Source organism: Cervus canadensis, chromosome 21, assembly GCF_019320065.1.
Source record: "Cervus canadensis isolate Bull #8, Minnesota chromosome 21, ASM1932006v1, whole genome shotgun sequence".
NCBI classification, from domain to species: Eukaryota; Metazoa; Chordata; class Mammalia; order Artiodactyla; family Cervidae; genus Cervus; species Cervus canadensis.
The window spans coordinates 534,714-552,508 of NC_057406.1; the positions used below are offsets into that span (position 1 = coordinate 534,714).

At 53.7% G+C, this 17,795-nt stretch overlaps 2 protein-coding genes and 1 non-coding gene across 3 annotated transcripts in view; 2 read left to right on the top strand and 1 right to left on the bottom strand.

The window, feature by feature from the left end:
• Nucleotides 1–3,642: 3,642 nt before the first annotated feature.
• Nucleotides 3,643–3,714, top strand: TRNAG-CCC. Its single transcript has one exon. It is a non-coding gene; the product is annotated as a tRNA-Gly (tRNA).
• Nucleotides 3,715–3,951: 237 nt separating this feature from the next.
• LOC122423842 (RNA helicase Mov10l1-like) lies at nt 3,952–12,039 on the top strand. The gene is made up of 12 exons (XM_043441258.1): nt 3,952–3,966; nt 5,252–5,360; nt 5,625–5,797; nt 6,303–6,449; nt 6,936–7,057; nt 7,210–7,309; nt 7,437–7,601; nt 8,741–8,914; nt 9,544–9,693; nt 10,373–10,480; nt 10,949–11,086; nt 11,170–12,039. Exons 1-12 carry the CDS (start codon nt 3,952–3,954, stop codon nt 11,263–11,265), a joined length of 1,497 nt encoding a protein of 498 aa, XP_043297193.1. The 3' UTR covers nt 11,266–12,039.
• Nucleotides 12,040–12,142: 103 nt separating this feature from the next.
• Nucleotides 12,143–17,795, bottom strand: part of LOC122423844 (RNA helicase Mov10l1-like) — a 57,993-nt gene continuing 52,340 nt past the window's right edge. Inside the window, exons 19-24 of the mRNA XM_043441263.1 lie at nt 17,447–17,540; nt 17,280–17,402; nt 17,078–17,185; nt 15,876–15,967; nt 12,561–12,728; nt 12,143–12,175 (exon numbers count right to left, since the gene is read on the bottom strand). Of these exons, the coding sequence (XP_043297198.1) occupies nt 12,143–12,175; nt 12,561–12,728; nt 15,876–15,967; nt 17,078–17,185; nt 17,280–17,402; nt 17,447–17,540 (618 nt within the window). The remainder of the gene's footprint in view (nt 12,176–12,560; nt 12,729–15,875; nt 15,968–17,077; nt 17,186–17,279; nt 17,403–17,446; nt 17,541–17,795) is intronic.

Below are 17,795 nucleotides of genomic sequence, written 5' to 3' on the forward strand. Positions count from 1 at the left end.
TCCATAGTTCATCAGGCTCTCTGTGTGTCAGATCTAGTCCCTTGAATCTGTTTCTCACTTCCACTGTATTATTGTAAGGGATTTGATTTAGGTCATACCTGAATGGCCTAGTGGTTTTCCCTACTTTCTTCAATATAAGTCTGAATTTGGCAATAAGGAGTTCATGATCTGAGCTACAGTCAACTCCCGGTCTTGTTTATGCTGACTATATAGAGCTATAACATAACACCATAGGTAAAGGTAAGCTCAAAATGGATTAAAGACCTAAATGTAAGACCAGAGACTATTAAACTCTTCACGAAGAATGTAGACAGAACACTTCATGACATGAATCAAAGCAAGATCTTCTATGACCCATCTCCTAGAGTAATGGAAATATAAACAAAAATAAACAAGTGGTACCTAATTAAACTTAAAAGCTTTTGCACAACAAAGGAAACCACACACAAGGTGAAAAAACAGCCCTCAGAGTGGGAGAAAATAATAGCAAAGGAAACAAGTGACAAAGAATTAATTTCCAAAATACAAAACCAGCTCATGTAACTCAATACCAGAAAAGCAAACATCCAAATCAAAAGTTGGGAAAGGGACCTGAAGAGACAGTTCCCCAAAGAGGACGCACAGGCGGCCAACAAGCACTTGGGAAGATGCCCAGCGTCAGTCATTGTTAGAGAATGCACATCAAACCACAGTGAGATAGCCACCTCACACCGGTCAGCGTGGGCATCATCAGAAAGTCTACAAGCAATTAATGCTGGAGAGAGTGTGGGAGCGGGAACACTCTGGCATTGCTGTTGGGAATGTAAAATGATGGAAGATGGTGTGGAGACTCCTTAAAAACTAGGAATAAAACCACCATATGACCCAGCAATCCCACTCCTAGGCATATATCCTGAGGAAATCAAAACTGAAAGGGACACATGAATCCCAATATTCATTCCAGCACTGTCTGCAATGGCTACAACATGGAAGCAGCTTAGATGTCTGTCGACAGATGAATGGGTAAAGCAGCCGTGGTACATATACACAATGGAATACTACGTGGCCATAAAAAGGAATGCATTTGAGTCTGTTCTAATGAGGTGGATGAAACTAGAGCCTGTTATACGAGTGAAGTAGTAAGTCAGAAAGAGAAATATAAATATCGTATGCTGACACCTACATATGGAATCTGAAGAGATGACACTGATGAATTTATTTTCAGGGCAGCAGTGGAGAAACAGACATAGAGAACAGACCTGTGGACACGGTGGGAGGAGAGGAGGGAGAAGAGGAGATGTGTGGAGGGAGTAACGTGGAAATTGACAATACCAGATATGAGATGGACGGGCAACGGGGATTCGTGTACGACTCAGGGAACTGAATCGGGGGCTCTGCCAGGGGGGGGGGGGGGGGGGGGGGGGGGGGGCGTGGGTGTGCCTGCGGCTGATTCTTGTTCATGTGTCACAGAAAAGCACAAAACTTTTACTTCTTCTCCGATTTGGATTCCTTTTATTTCTTTTTCTTCTCTAATTGTCATAGCTGGGACTTCCAAGACTATGTGAAATAATTGTGGTAAGAGTGGACACCCTTGTCTTGTTCCTTAGCTTAGAGGGAGTGCTTTTAGTTTTTCACCATTGAGAATAATGTTTGCTGTGGACTTTTCATATATGGCCTTTACCATGTTGAGGTAGTTTCCTTCTATGCCCATTTTTTGGAGTGTTTTTATCATAAATGGATGCTGAATTTTGTCAAAGGCTTTTTGTGCATCTATTGAGATGATCATATGGTTTTTATCTTTCAATTTGTTGATACGGTGTATCACATTGATTGATGTGCATATATTGAAGAATCCTTGCATCCCTGGAATAAACCTGACTCGATCATGGTGTATGAGCTTTTTAATGTGTTCTGTTTAAAAATTCTGTTTGCTAGAATTTGTTGAGGACTTTTGCATCTATGTTCATCAGGGATATGGCCTGTACTTTTCTTTTTTTGTGTTGTCTTTACCTGGTTTTAGTATCAGGGTAATTGTGGCCTCATAGAATGAGTTTGGAAGTGTTCCTTCCTCTGTGATTTTTTGGAAGAGTTTCAGAAAAATAGGCATTAGCTCTTCTCTGAATGTTTGATAGAATTCCCCTGTGAAGCCGTTGGCCCTGGCCTTTTGTTTTGGGGGAGATTTTTGATCACTGTTTCGATTTCAGTGTTTGTAATTGGGTTGTTCATAATTTCTGTTTCTTCCTGGTTTAGTCTTGGGAGGTTGATTTTTTCTAAGTACCTGTCCATTTCCTCTAAGTTGTCCATTTTACTAGCATATAGTTGCTCATAATATTCTCTCATGATCCTTTGTATTTCTGTGTTATCTGTTATAACCTCTCCTTTTTCATTTCTAATTTTATTGATTTCGTTTTCCTCCCTTTTTTTCTTGATGAGTCTGGCTAGTGGTTTGTCAATTTTGTTTATCTTCTCAAAGAACCAGCTTTTAGTTTAATTAATCTTTGCTCCGTAGTTTTATTTTTAAGTTACATGGTTTTTGTGTACACTCAGGCACGTTTTTATCATCACACATGCATAGAAGACCTCTGAAAGTGCTGCACACCAAGAACATTATTCTTTTGTGATCTTTGTGCAGGTTACAAGGGTATTTTTTAATGTACAATCATTAGGTCCGTAAATACGTATTATGTGCCAGATATTGTTCTAGGCTCTACGTTTTATTTTCAAGAGTAAAGTAGAAGTGGTTTTATTTATCACTGAATTTCCATTAACAAGAAAAACCCTTCATGCCACAGGTTACAGCTTGTAACTTATAATTCTCTGCTGTTGGAATTTGGTTTTTTGAGCATGCTTTGACTTTATAGTAAATACAGATTTTTAAATTATATCTGACATGTATAAACCTTTTTACTACTTTGTAGCCCCTCTCCAAAAATGGAGAAATGATAGGTTTAGAATGCCTGCACAACCACAGAGAATTCTCTAAAGGTTTGCATTAAAATCATCTGCCATATAACTGGTACCTGAACTCACTTTTGCTCTGAAAAATAGAAAGAGGTCTTCATTGAACAAAGATGCAATGTCATCTGCAAAACTGTGTTTTCACCTCATTTCCTGGCCCATCCCACTGCCCGATTCTCAGGAAGTATTGCTGTTTTAGTGGATCACAGTCCTGATGAGCTGAATCTTAGCACTTTAAATGTAGAGCATTGTCCTATTACAGATTAGCCAGGTTGCAGACAAAGCACCCAGCCAAGGTGGAATTGCAGGGAGTGGTTTTACCTTCCCACCTAAATGATTAAAAATCAGAATACATGAAGCAACAGGTTCAGAGCTTGATCAGTGATTCCTGAGAGAAGAAACAAGGAGCAGCCACTGTGGTCACCCCAGCCCCTGCTACCAGCCTTCAGAGCTCCCAGGTCGGGGAGCCCAGAGCCAGAGCCAGTGTCTGCCTCATGGAGGAGGCAGCGTTTTCACTAAATGGCCAGTGGTGTGTTTTGATCAACTTCAAGTGGAGATGGGTTTGGGAAAGATACTGCTTCTGTGAAAATGCCCCCTTTTCTCCATTAGAGGTACACTCCTTCAGCTCTGATATTCATATTCCAGTAAGTTATTTTGTTCTCACTGTTAAACACAAAAAGAACATAAAAAGCCTTGCACGGGACTTCCCTGGTGGTCCAGTGGTTAAGATTCTGTGCTCCCAATGCAGGGGCCTGGGTTTGATCCCCAGTCAGGGAACTAAGATTCCACATGCTGCAACTAAGAGTTTGCATGCCACAATCCAGCACAGCCAAATAAATTTTTTTTTTTAAAAAAAGACACAAGACAATGAAAAGACAAGTGACAGACTGAAAATATTTGCACATCACTTTATCTGATAAAAGATTTGTATCAAGACTACATATTGAAGAATTTTGCAAATTGAATAGTAAAGAAGATTTTTAATGAACCAATACCTGAGCAGATGTTGTACAGATGAACCACGTACAGGTGAGATGACCGCAAGAAGATGCTCGGTGTTAGTCGTTACGGAAACACACGGCCAGTGAGACCCCACCACACGCCTGCTGATGTGGCCTCACTGCGCTCGCTGGTGGGAACACAGACCTGACTGGACACGGGATGAGTGCTTGAGCAGGAGATCGCCCACAGCCTGCAGTGCGGGCGTCTCCCCGGGGGCGGTGGGAGCACGTGCACTGCAGCCTCCCTTGCAGTGGCGCAGCCTCAGAAACAGTCTGTGTCCATCCACGGACAATAGGCCGGCAGTCAGTTTGTTCTCACCGTGAATGTCTTCTCAGCAAGGAAGAGGGTAACATCCGTGTACACACAGCCCAAAGGAGTCTCCAGACCTCCAGTTGTGCTGTGTGGAGATGTCAGAAAGCCTGCGTCTGTGCGCTTCTGTGACTAGAACCTTCTGGAAGATGCACGTCAGTCTGCAACAGCAGGAGGGTGTACGGGGGTGCTTGGGGACTGAGAGGCAGACTTGCTTTCTTGCGGTGATGGGTTTACGGGTGTGCATGTGTCCAGACCCGCCCAGTTACTCGCTTTGGCAGTCCACTCCTTACTGTGTGTCTGTTCTCTGTCAAACAGACGATGCTGGGAGGGCGGATTGCTGTGATCTCTTGGACTGAAATTTGATAAAAGAAAAAAACTTTTCAGTGTGAAAACCTGTATAGAAATTTTACTTTGGGAATTTACGCTGTAAAAGTAATCAGGTGATTACACAAGCATGTGTGTGCAGAGGTGTTTATTACCACGTTGTTTATAATGAGAAATTTGAAAAATAGTTCCATTGGTCCATGTCAGATTCAGTTTATGTTTAAACACATGCAAAACCAGTTCCTCAGCAGGATCCTGACCAGTAGACAAGGAAGCAGCCCCAGGGCCGCCTCGTACCCAAGAGGCAGGTGAGGGTCTGCCCGGGGCCGAGTCCTCGCCGAGCTCACGGGGCCCCTTCACACACGGAGAGGAGGACCTGGGGCCCCAGGAGCAAGGGCTGAGCTTGCAGTCAGCCCCGGTGGGTTCTCCTCGCAGATGAGCAGGCTCCAAGGGAAGAGCAGACATCCTGGACTCAAGGAGAATATAGTCCTTTTTAGCAGTTTTTATTAGATATTCTGCATTCGCGTTACATCTGAAAGGGATGACCTGTGATCTGTGCAGAGAGCTGTTAAGTCAATAAGACAAGCATTTGATGATTATTTACATTCACACTTTAAGCCTGCGTGAACACAAAGCTTTCTTTTTAAGCAATTTTTTTGGCGTGATTTTTTTCTAGAATAGGAAAGCCGTGAAGGACCAAACTAAGCAAGCCCCAGAGGAGCACCAGGCAGGTGCCCAGGACACACCAGGGCCGCGGGCCTTCGCCACAGAGATCAGCAGGCTGGGTGAGTCTGGGACCAGGCTGGCTCCTGCAGGCCTGGAGGGGAGACGTCTGGGGCTGCCGGGGAACACATGCTCTGGCCTTGGTGGTGGCTGTTGTTGTCCACCTGTCACCGCAACATCTGACACCTTGGTGACACTGTCCAAGTGAAATGGGGAGGGGCGAGTGGCCTGGGCTTTTGTAGTCAGCCAGCTGTCCTGGTGAGTGATGCTGAGCGGGTCTTGAAGGGCCCTGCCTGTGACCCACTGACCATCTCTCCCTGACGCAGTCAGTGGATCCCCGAAGGCGAGAGAAAAGGAGTTTTTCAACCCCATGCTCAACGAGAACCAGAAGCTGGCAGTGAGGAGGATCCTGAGCGGAGACTGCCGCCCAATCCCCTACGTGCTCTTCGGGCCTCCGGGGACGGGGAAGACGGTGACCATCATAGAGGCCATCCTGCAGGTAACGGCCGGGCAGTGTCGCGGGAGGTGTAGCCTTGTGCGCCTGCCATCAGAACGTGTTGGTGCAGACCTTGGGATCAGAGCATGGGAAACAGCTTAGAAAATCTCATTTGCTTTGCATGTAGCAGTTTGCTATGTGGCTTTAGGCTTCTGAGAGCTGGTGTCCTCAGTTTACAAAGGAGTTGCTTCATTTCAGAACAGTCAACTGCAGATGTTTCTGGTGCCTCAATCTAGATTGAAACTGAGTTTGTGGAAAGAGAGGGTGTGCTCAGTGTCCTGCATCGCTGGGGACCCGGCTTGACCCACAGGCACCCAGACCTGGTGCACGGTTTCCCAGGGTCCTGGCTGGGCAGTTTAGGGGCTGGGAGACACGATGGCCAGGTCAGGGCTCTGGCCACGAGGGGTGACGTGGGCCAGGTGGCAGGTCTGCATCCAGAGCCCTCGTGGCGGGGCGTGGTGCTGGCTGCTGACCATTCCCTCTTTGCCTTCCATGTGTCCTGGGGAAGGTCTTCCATGCTCTGCCAGACAGCCGGATCCTGGTGTGTGCACCCTCCAACAGCGCGGCCGACCTTGTGTGCCTGCGGCTGCACGAAAGCCGGGCGCTGCGTCCAGGCACCATGGTCCGCGTGAACGCCACCTGCAGGTTTGAGGAGGTGAGCACCCTCCCCAGCCTCGTGCACACCGCCGCAGGCCCCGGGAGGGCCATTTCCGTGCTGGTGTCCAGTGGTGGCCGGGCAGTCCCAGCTCTGTGAGGCGATGACGCTCCTGCTTGCCTCCCCCAGATGTGTACTTGCTTTTCGGTTCTGTTCTGTTGGTTTGCTATAAAGGTTTCCAGTTTGGTTAGCAAAAAAGATTAGAAAGCATGTACAGTTGTTTTGGGGAAGGATCTGCAGGATTCTCTTGTTATATTCATGGTTCTAGCATCTGTAAGACGCGGATTATGTTGATGAGAAAACGTAAGACGTTTTGATTTAAGAAAACAATCTAAAAAAAAAAAGGAAAACAATCTTACATCATTACGTAGTCCAGATAAAAAGGGCAGCAGAACAGGCTTATTGTTGAGAATTCCATTCAGCTTTGTGATTACGTCCAGTTTAAAGAATCACTCGGTAACCCTAAGGGTGGCCTCTTCCCCGCAGACTATCACAGAGGCCCTCAGGCCGTACTGCAGAGACGGGGAAGACGTCTGGAAGGCCTCTCGCTTCAGGGTGGTCATCACCACGTGCAGCAGTGCGGGGCTCTTCTACCAGATAGGCTTGAGGTGGGGACTCGAGGCTTGGGGCTTCCTGGGTGGAGGCAGGGCAGCATGGGGTGTGGGGAAGGGTTGGAGTTGCCTGGGCTCCCAGGCCGTGAGGCGAGGCCTTATGGGCAGGACACTCAAGCAGGAGTGACCCTGGCACGTGTCTGCTGCAGAGTCGGGCACTTCACGCACGTGTTTGTGGATGAAGCGGGCCAGGCGAGCGAGCCCGAGTGCCTCATCCCTCTGGGGCTGGTGTCGGATGTCAGCGGCCAGGTGAGGCCCTGCGCCGCGGCCACCCGGCCTTGGTCCCTGCCCCTCCACACACCAGGGGCCCAGGCAGCTGTGTCTGCCTTCTTCACCTGTGAGACACACGCTGAGAGTTGCCCCATTTGTGCTGTAGATCGTCCTGGCTGGAGACCCCATGCAGCTGGGACCAGTCATCAAGTCCAGACTTGCCATGGCCTACGGGCTGAACGTCTCCATGCTGGAGAGACTAATGTCCCGACCAGTGTACCTGCGTGATGAGGACGCTTTTGGGGCCTGTGGCGCCTACAACCCCTTGTTGGTGAGCTCAGACCCACATGCTCTTCAGTCAGACTGGATCAGAGGGGCCACTGGGGAGGTCACCTCTCTGTGTCCCAGAGTCACAGCTGGGGGCAGAGGCCACCACCTAGGGTGCACCTGAGGTGCCTTCAAACCCACTGTCCTGGGAACTCAGGAACTGCCGCCTGTGCCCCTTGAGGGGCTTCCTGAGGGGTCAGCCCTTCCAGCAGGTCCAGCCCATCAGTAGAACCACTGCAGACCGTGACGCTATAGAAGTGGGAAGGAGCTTTGTAAGTTTACCTGGAGGAGAAGGCAGGTGTCTGCGGTCTCCTGAGGTACCAGGTGGAGTGCAGGCTCCTGGCTCTTGGCGGCTCTCTGACGGCGCTGAGGCACAGACCTTGGCGTCTGCGTTTCTGGAGCCCCAGCTCCTGGAGCTCAGAGCGTTGTGCCTGTGGCTGCCCCGTGCTCGGGCAGGAGGAGGTTCCCCTCTGCACTTGGAACAGAAGGGCAGGTGCAGGGATCGTGGGCGGTGGTCCCGGCAAGGCCTGGGGCCTGTTCCACATTCCAGGCCCTTTCTGCCAGAGGGCAGGGCGGGCAGGTGGGCACAGGGTGGCGAGATGGCGGGCAGGGGTCCAGGCCGGTGCAGCGGGCCCAGCCTGGCCGAGGGAGAAGTCGTGCTGCTGAGTTTTGGGGTTTTGACAAGAGTCTCGGAGGCTGGACTTGTCGTGATGACTGAGTAGAAGGGTGTCAGCCGGAGGGTCCCGGGCCTCTGGCCTTCCCACCCCAGGAGCAGGAAAGACGGGAATGAACTTCCTGGACAGTTGAAGCAGGAAACAAAGCTGTCCTTGCTTCATGTCCTGGTGCTCCACCCCCACTGGCTCTCAACAAGGTCCTGGCCAGCCTCAGAGACCCAGCATCCACCACAGCAGATCCAAGACCAGGCGCCCCAGGCAGCTCTAACGGCCGGGCTCCCATGGCCTGGATCAGGGTGCAGCTTGGAGGCGGCTGCAGCCCCCACAGGGGCCCTGTCTCGCAGCAGAGGTCCCCCAAGCGCTTCTGAGGCAGGAGGAGCTGGGCACAGGTGCAGGGCCCTCCTCCACAGTGGCAGCGTGCAGGGCGCCCACGGGCTCTGGCCTAGGCCCTGCCCCACCTCCCCCATAGGTGACGAAGCTTGTGAAGAACTACAGGTCCCACTCGGCTCTGCTGGCCCTGCCGTCCAGACTGTTCTACCACCGAGAGCTGGAGGTGTGCGCCGACCCCGCCGTGGTGACCTCCCTGCTGGGCTGGGAAAAGCTGCCCAGGAAGGGCTTCCCCCTCATCTTCCACGGAGTGCGGGTGAGCTTTGGGCCAGCTTAGCAGGAGGGTGTACACGTGTCTGTGCGTGGCTCTTGTTGAACCCAGCCGTCCCCCGGCGTTTCCCGAGAGCCTGCGGTGGGCTAGCTCCCTCCTGCTGCTGGTGGTGGCGGTGGTGTTGAGTCAGTAAGTTGTGTCTGACTCTTTGTGACCCCATGGACTGCAGCACTTCCGGTGAGTGGGGAATAAAACCAGTGAGGGGGGCGTTAAAGGGGGCATCCTGAAGGAAGGAGTAAGGGTCACAAAAAGCTTATTCATGACAAAACCCATGTAGGAGGAATTTGCCAACATGCGTAAGGTTGTGTAGAAGGAAACGGAGACTGAAGCCCACTGGGTACCCGGCCTCGGAGCTGCGAACGTGGGGCTCCTTGGCGTGGAAAGTACAGACCTGAAAGGCTGCCTTACTTTTTAATAAGTGCTCTTTGTTACTAAGATTTACTTATGTAGGCTGTGCTGGGTCTTCGTTGCTGTGAATGAGCTTTCTCTAGTTGCGGCAATGGAGGCTGCTCTCTGCGTGTGGTGCACAGGCTTCTGACCGTTAGGACTTCTCTTGCCAAGAAAGTGACATTTTCTGATGGACCAGCTATCCTCTTATCTTCCTGGTGACTCAGGGCAACGAAGCTCGAGAGGGACGCAGCCCGTCGTGGTTCAATCCTGCCGAGGCCGTGCGGGTCATGCGCTACTGCTGCCTGCTGGCCAGGAGCGTCTCCAGCCAGGTGTCCGCTGACGACATTGGCGTCATCACACCCTACCGGAAGCAGGTGTGGGCCGCTCCAGATCCTCCGCGCAGTCGTGTCCGTGGGGTCCTGGTCTCTCTGCCACTCGCCCCTCTGTCTGCACAGCTGCTGCTCCTGTGCCCCAGATGGGGTGGGCACACGCCTCGAGAAGGCCTGTCCTCTGGGTGTGGAGAGAGTGGCCCCTAGTCCCCGTCCTCCAGCCTCCTCTCCTGGAGAGCTGAGCTTCTGTCCATGTTCTGTTCCTTTCGCAATTCAGAGTTGCTTCTCCTTCGCCAGCACCGCCTGGAGATCTCGACACCCCTCTCCCCCAGCGCCCCCGCCCAGTCCTGCCCCACCTGCAGGAGTGTCTCCCCGGCCCTCTTCCTCCTGGCTTCCCTGTGGTGCCCGCTCAGGCCCCTGGGGGTGGGACCCCTGAGGGGCTCTCCCCCCACCCTGGGAGGCACTCTGCACCCTGGAGCCGCCCCCACTGTTGGGGGTGCCCTCGTGTCTCACGTGAAACCCCACTCCTGGCAGTACCCACTGGCGCACCATCTGAGATCAGGGCATGTTCTGTGAGCAACTTAGAGATTGTGAAACTTAAAAGATTGTGATTAGGAGTTGAAAGGCCCTGATGCTCACTGGTTACCGTTTGGCTTTTGCTGTTAATATGTAAAGAAATGGTCAGATTTGTGAAATTTTATCTTTGATCTTATTTCTTTCAAAGGTAGAGAAAATCAAGATTCTTTTGCGAAATGTTGATCTGATGGATATAAAGGTTGGATCCGTGGAGGAGTTTCAAGGGCAGGAATACCTGGTCATCATCATCTCCACTGTAGGTGCCCTGTCCCAGACTTGCACAGGCCCTCCCCTCGAGCACTTACCTGCAGGGTGTTCTTTAAGAAAACAAAACAACTATAGAATCCCAGGAAGAAGTGCTTAAATTTGGAGAAGGGACCCAGGAATGGAGAGGAGGGGAAGGCGGGATCGGAAAGCAGCTGCGGGCCCGGAGGGCAGCTGGGCTCCAAGGAGTCTGTTCTTCTTTTAAAAATTCCCATAGTGACCAGTGCACCGCTAACTGCAGGCAGATTAGGGAGTTCAGGCAGGAGAAGAAGCAGCGTTTCTTGAAACCCACACGTGAGGTCACCCCTGGGGAGAACATAGCGCGGTGAAGCGTATTCCCCTCCCATGGCAAAATGAAGACACACTGACGTGTAACATTTTTAAATGCTTTTATATATCGAATTTCTTTCCACACCAAAAATTTTTAGATACTGTTTTTATTCATCTCTGTGTTTTTTAGGTACGGTCAAATGAAGATAGATTTGAAGATGATAGATATTTTTTGGGATTCTTGTCCAACTCAAAAAGATTTAACGTCGCAATCACCAGACCCAAAGCCTTGCTGATCGTAGTGGGAAACCCTCACGTCCTTGTCAGAGTGAGTCACGGCCGGGGGCGCGGGGCGCGGGCCCTGGGGGCAGGGCGGCTGTGAGAGCCAGCCGCTCCCTGCTGTGTCCGCAGGACCCGTGCTTCGGGGCTCTGCTGGAATACAGCATCGCCCACGGCGTCTACACAGGCTGCGACCTGCCGCCAGAGCTGCAGCCGCCGCGGGAGTGAGCTGCGCCTCCTGGCAGACGGACTCCGGCCTGGCCCCTGGGCTGCAGCAGCCACCCTCCATCTGGTCCTGGGGTGACATTTCCAGTCTGCGTCCCTTGCCCTAGCACAGCTTCATGAGAAACTTCAGTGCCCCTCGTAAAGCCTCCTTGGGAAGCAGGGCGGCCGCCAGCCCCGCCGCAGTGGTCCCGTGGGCACCTGAGCCCCCACGGGGAGCCCCACCCACTGGCCCCTGCCTCTCCACGTCTGCAGCCATGGCTGGGTGTGTGGCCTCCCCTCCCCGCCCAGCAGAGCCCTGTTGAGAAAGGGCGGCCAGAGGCCAGCTCCACCCCCGAGGGGCGCTGTCTGGACGCAGCCTGCCTGGACTCCAGCCTTGGCTGCGGGCATGGGGCCCCTGGTCTGACACCTGCTCCCCCTGTGGGCAGCTCCACACCTGCCTGCCCCTGCCCCGGGGCAGTCCTGCAGCTGTCACCAAAATAAACGCTCAGTGGGATACCTGCGAGGCATCCGCCTCAGATGTGTAGGTGTTGGGGGATGGCCAGGCTTTCACGGGTCCTCCAGGCCCTTGAGCCACTTCCCCGTCATGTGCCGGCTGTGGGAAACCCGGCGGCTCTGCCCGAAGGCAGGCCAGTCGGGCAGGGGGCTCAAGCATCCTGCCCACCCACTTCCTGGAGCAGCCAGGCACGGCCACGGAGACCTTCCCGTGAATTCTGCAAGGGTGGAGTGTGGAGCATGTGGCAGGACGGACGAGGCAGGGACTGTCCACACCAAGCCCCCGCGGCCGTTCCAGGACCCTCGTGCACATACCCTGTGACGGCTGCCGCCCCCCCGTCCCAGCGGCCCTGCCCCTTGTTGACAGCTTTGAGCACAGGAAGTGCCCTCATCCCAGCTCACAGGTGGGGAAGTTGAGGTCCTGGGGGTCCAGCCCGGCACCCGCTGGGGCCCCAGTGGTGGCTCAGTGGGTAAGAATCCACCTGCCAATGCAGGAGACATGGGTTTGATCCCCGACCTGGGAAGACGGCACGTGCTGAGAAGCAGCTGAGGCCTGCGCACAGCTGACAAGCCCAGGCTCCTGAGCCCACGAGCCCCAGAGCCCGCGCTCCCACGAGGAGCCGCTACAGCGAGAAGCCCTCGCTCACCACAGCTGGAGAGACGTCCATGCACAGCACTGAAGGCCCAGGCAACCAAAAGCTAATGTGAAAGGCTGCCCATCCCCAGCGTGTTGTAAATGGTGCCTTTTCATGGCAGCCTTTCCAGTGTCTCCAGCAGAATCAAAAAGCCGCTGACTTGCCGCTCACCTTTGTCCACTTGACGAGGACCCCGCCAGCTGCCCCTCCACAGCTGGCCGCAGCGTGGCATTCCTCCCTCTGCAGAACCGCACCCCAGAGCAGGGGGCGCTCAGCTGACGTCGAGGCCATCACAGGGTCTGTTCCTCCCGGGCGCACTGTGGGCTGGGGCCAAGCGCTCTGCCAACAGAGTGCAGCAGCTCACAGCTCCACTTCCTCCGGAGGTGCCTGTGCCCCCAGCCCTGGCGGTGGCCGCCTCTTGCCAGAGTGAGGGGTGCTGACCAGGGCAGCGCTCCCAGCCCACCTACCACCCAGGTTCCGGGTGAAGCGGCCCTCTGCTGTGTTGTGTGTTGAGACCGGCGAGGTTACTGCAGCGTGACTGGGCCTGGCCTGTCCTGCCCAGCATCCAGTGCTGCTCCAGACAAATGCAGTCAGTCCCTGCGTATGGACAAGCTCCATTCTGAGAGCTGTTCATAAGTCCAACGATGTTTGCCTAGGTATCCAGCTAACACAATTGACTACGTAGTACTGTATTGTAATAGGTTTATAATACTTTTCATATAAATAGTATATAAAAAACAGTATGACAGCCAGCATGCAGGGACTGGTGTCGCGTGAACAGGCAAGAAGAGTTTCCGATGAGGAGGAAGAAGAGGGGAGAGAGGCTGAGCGGAAGGAGGCAGCCACCAGAGACAAGGCGCGGCCTCACTCACGTCTGATGTCGCTGGCTCAGGCCTGGTTCCATGCTGGATCCGGTTCTGTCGTCTTGAAAAAATGATCCCGTGATGTCTGGGTTGTAGCTCTTTTTCTGTCGTCATAGATGACACAGTAGCCCTGGATTGCATTCTGAACGGCTGCTACAGACGAGAACAGTGACTCCTCCAGCAGAGAACATGCTCTGCCGTTTCCTGTAGGCTGGCTCTCTCCGGCCTTCAGTTCCTCCTCCTCCTGTCTCTCCCCGTCCTCTCTCTCCCCTCATCCCCTCGGGTCTTCATTAGCGAGGCCCCCATGTTGCACAGCAAGGAGTTGAGGGAAGTCATCCTCCTGCAGATCCACTCCGGCGTCTCTCTCAGGGTCCCTGAGTTGCTGAAGATCTCCTTGGACTCCTCATCCACCTTCTCAAATCCTCAAGAATCGTGAATTATGGGCAAAGGTTCTTCCAAACCCCATTCATGGTAATGGCTGTAACCTCACGCCGAGCAGAGTCGGTGTTTTTATGGCCCTGTAGATGGTGTCCTTCCCAAACTGTCACAGCTTGTTCCTGATTGGTCAGTGCCTTTACTTCCTGATGAAAAGTGTGACGTGAGTAATACTTCTTGAAAGTCAATAAAACTCTACTTGGTCCATAGGTTGGATGAGTGACATGCACTACTCCGACGTTGGGATGAAAATCGTCTATGAGCAGGGGGTGGCCTGGGGCACTGTCAAGCTTCAAATGTTGAATGGAACGTCCTTCTCCACACAGTATGTCTCTGCCTCTGGGATAAAGTGGGAAAACCAGTCCTGGAAAACGGGCTGTAACCAGGCTTTGGGGTTACTTTTCCACACAACAGGAAGAGAGCCCTTGGCTGTTTTTCAGGACTCAAGGGCTCTCTGAGTGGTAAATTAAGAGAGGTTTCAGCTTCATGTTACCAGAAGCATTGCCACCAAACCGCAGAGTCAGCCTGTCCTTTGCTGCTTTATAGCCTGGCATCAGCTTTTCCTCCTTACCAATGTAACTTCAGCCTGGCGTCCTCTTCTGGTACAGTCCTGTCCCAGCCAGTTAAAAAACCTGCTCTGGTAAATACTCCCCTTCATCAATAATTTCTCGAAGCATGTCAGGAAATTCCCAGCAGCTACCATCTCACCCACTGCCTCAGCACCCACTTTTATGTCGTGAAGGCTGACGCTGGCTCTAGCCTTGAACCCATGAAATCAGTCATGGATGGGATTAAAGGATATACCCTCTGATTCTCCCTTGTGGGTCTTCTTCAGGTCTTCATATAGACTTTTAGCTCTCTTAAATCAGCATTAAGCTGAGTGGGGCTAGGCGCTGGTGCTGGTCCTGCAGCCACATGCTGAGAAGGTTCTCCGTCTCCTCCGTCGCTTTCCCACGCCTCTGCAATGTTCTGGCCAACATCCTCTGCACAGCAGACCTCCACACATTCCACGACCTTGTCCTTACTCTTTAGAAGCGCGCCGACGGCTGAACTGTTCATGTTACGAGAGCGAGTGATGTCGACCATCTTTTCACCTCGCTCTGCTCTCTGTTATTTTCACTTTTGTCTCCATCATTGTTTCTTGGCACTTGTTTGCGGTACTAGCTACATTACCACTATTTTTGCACCTGCTTGCAGATACCCTGGCCGTGAAATAAAGACGCTGCACCTCTGCACTCTATAGCACTGCACAGTAGCGTGCACAGAAGCGCAACGCTCCCAGAGATGCGCTCAGTGCCAACGCACCCCAGACGCGTGAGCCAGCGGGGCTGCACGTGTGAGCTCACACCTTTGGAAGTTCACAACCTGAAGGCTCACACATACGGGGCTCACTGTATCTGCAGTGCACCGAGGGGGTCATCTGTCCTAATCTGAGGCTGGGAACCCGAGCCTGGGAACCAGAGCTTCCCCTGTGTTCTCAGGATTATTAGCTACATACTCAACACGATACACAGACATTGCAGATTTGCATAACAACATGGAAGTAAAACTGACTTAGAAATTCGTTATTAACAAGCCATCTGTCTTCATGGGAGAACACTACTTAGGGCCAAAATGAGACAGTATTCAGAGTGGCGCTTTTTCCTATTTTTCATCTTTGTTGATAGAAGAACTGGTAAAACATCACCTGAATAGAGATGAGAATGTTTTGCTGTAGCAACATCCCTCAATTTTCCAAAGTCTTTCATGTGTCAGAAGCCACATGTTACTGTTCTGGAGACAGAAATGACCACCCACTCCAGTATTCTTGCCTGGAAAATCCCGTGGACAGAGGAGCCTGGCGGGCCACTCCCCATGGGGTCACAGAGTCGGGCGAGGCTGAGCGCCACACAGCACAGTCAGCCCCACGCCGGCTCAGTCGCTCAGTCGTCTCGACTCCTCCGACCCCGCGGGCCGTCAGCGCTGTGTGTGTGGGTGTCTCGGTGTCTAAAGGTATCTCGGGGGAAAGGGCAGTCTGCCCCCTGCAATGCCGCCCCGCCCCAGAGGCTGGATTTGGGGAGGCTGGCCCCCCACTCTGGGCCGATGGGCCTGGGGAGGGTGCAGCCCCTGTTATCCACCTCTGCCCAAGTGGGGGGTGGGGGGAGCCACAGAGAGGGCGGGGGGCTCAGAGCGCTGGTCTGGGCGTCACCTCCACACCCAGGCCTCCTGGGACGACAGTGTCGGAGGGGCTGCTGGCTCCGGCTGTGCCCCCGTCCCGTGGGAAGGCGTGGGCCAGCGTTCCTTCCCACGGCGCCCACTGGGTCCTGTCACTCACCACTGCTCCAGCAGCGACTCTGCCACGTGCCACGGCCACATGCCCACTCAGAGCCCATGAGGCCCATGGTGTTCGCGGCACCAGGCTGGCTATAAAATAAACCAGCGCGACTTCCCTGGTGGCCCAGTGGTTGAGGATCTTCATACCAGTGCAGGAGACACAGGTTCGAGCCCTGGTTCAGGAGGATCCCACGTGCCACGTGGCAACTGAGGCCACGCTCTAGAGCCCGAGCTCTGCAACAAGAGAAGCCACTGCAGCTAGAAAGGACCCACACGCAGCAGTGAAGACCCAGCACAGACCCACATAAGCTGGTAAAACACACCAGAGACTGGGCCCTCTACAGTGGGACTTCTAGGACGTGTCTAGGAAGCACCTGCAGAACCAACAAGACATTGCAGGAGAGACACAGAAGACGCCGCGCCCTGTTCACCAACAGGGTGCTTAACTCAGTGTGGATTGCCACTTTCCCCATCCTGCAAATGTTCATGGAAGAGGAAAGGCCGTGACTGCCTAAGTCGTCATGGGAAAAGGAGGGCGCGGGGACCTGCCGACCTCTGGATCCTGCAGAGCCAGTCAGGAAAGCGTGCTGCTGTGGGGAAGGGCCAGCCCCTGACGGGAGGCGTCAGGCTTGGGGGCATTGGGGCGGGGGCGGTTATCTGAAAACAGGCAGCCCAGCTCCCTCAGTGAGCAGCAAAGTAAAATGACCTGGAAGCCAGGGGCAGGCGTCATTTGGGAACATTTGTAAATCTTTAAAAGCACAGGCATATTAAAAAGGTTTTGTGTTTTGTTTGTTTTAAAAAAGTGTGAACTTAAGGCTTGTGCAGGATAAACCCCCTCTTTGAACCTCTGGGCAGAGGGTAGGGAATTAGCTCACCGCAGTGACCCAAGGCCTGCAAATACTGGTACTCACAACATGCTTGGATGAATTAATGAAGCTGAAACTCCAACTGTGCTACATATTTTACAAAGACCACGCATACATCCCCTTACAATGGCATGGGTTCCTGCCATGAAAAAGTGAGTCTCGCCGGCAGTGGGCATGGAGGTGCAGCTGGTCTCTGCCAGGAAGACCTAACCCAGGAGAGTGTGCAGTGGGGGTGCCTGAGGGTGGCTATGCGGGTTCCGAGTGGAGGGGGTGAAGTTCAGGAAGGTGGCAGGGACCCGGGAGCCTGTCTGGAGAATGCCTTTGACAGTGGCAAAGGGACGGGGTGATAGGGAGGGAGGTGCCGGGCTGGAGAGGCCTTAGGGCCACGTCGCTAGGGGAAAGGGGACGCTCACCGGGGCCATGGGTCAGGGTGTGGGCGCCGGGGACGCCGGCTGCAGTGGAGGGGCCGCGAGGAGACGCCCCATAGCGTCCATCTGCCCGCCGCCCCGAGCGGGGAGGGGTGCCAGACCCCTCCTCTGTGGCCGCAACACCCCGGGTGGGTGGGGGCCTCAGCGCCCACCGTGGCGGCCAGGCATCGGTAGGGAGCGGAGAGGGACTGCGGAAGGCGGGCTGCGAACCCCTCTCGACCGCTCGGGCGGCTCCCGGACGCCGGGCTGGAAGAGGGGGGCCCGGGACGCCGCAGGTCTTCCCGCGTTTCCTCCGCGTGCGGCCGCCCCCGCGCCCCGGGAGAGGGGAGCCACCCCACCCGCTAGGCCTTTCCCTCTTTCCCACCCTGAGGAGGCGAAGGGACCAGTCATTGTTCATTCATTTTATTTCATTTAAATATTTTTTGCTAAGTCATCGCCGGCGCCGCATCTGCGTGCGGGGGGGGGGGGGCGGGGGGGGGGAGCTACTCCCCGAGGCGCCGC

What these genes read in the sequence shown, in the direction of transcription:
- LOC122423842 (XM_043441258.1), top strand. An exon ending in GCGCCTACAACCCCTTGTTG is followed by an intron (nt 7,602 to 8,740) that starts GTGAGCTCAGAC and finishes CCTCCCCCATAG; the next exon opens with GTGACGAAGCTTGTGAAGAA. An exon ending in TGGTCATCATCATCTCCACT is followed by an intron (nt 10,481 to 10,948) that starts GTAGGTGCCCTG and finishes TGTGTTTTTTAG; the next exon opens with GTACGGTCAAATGAAGATAG.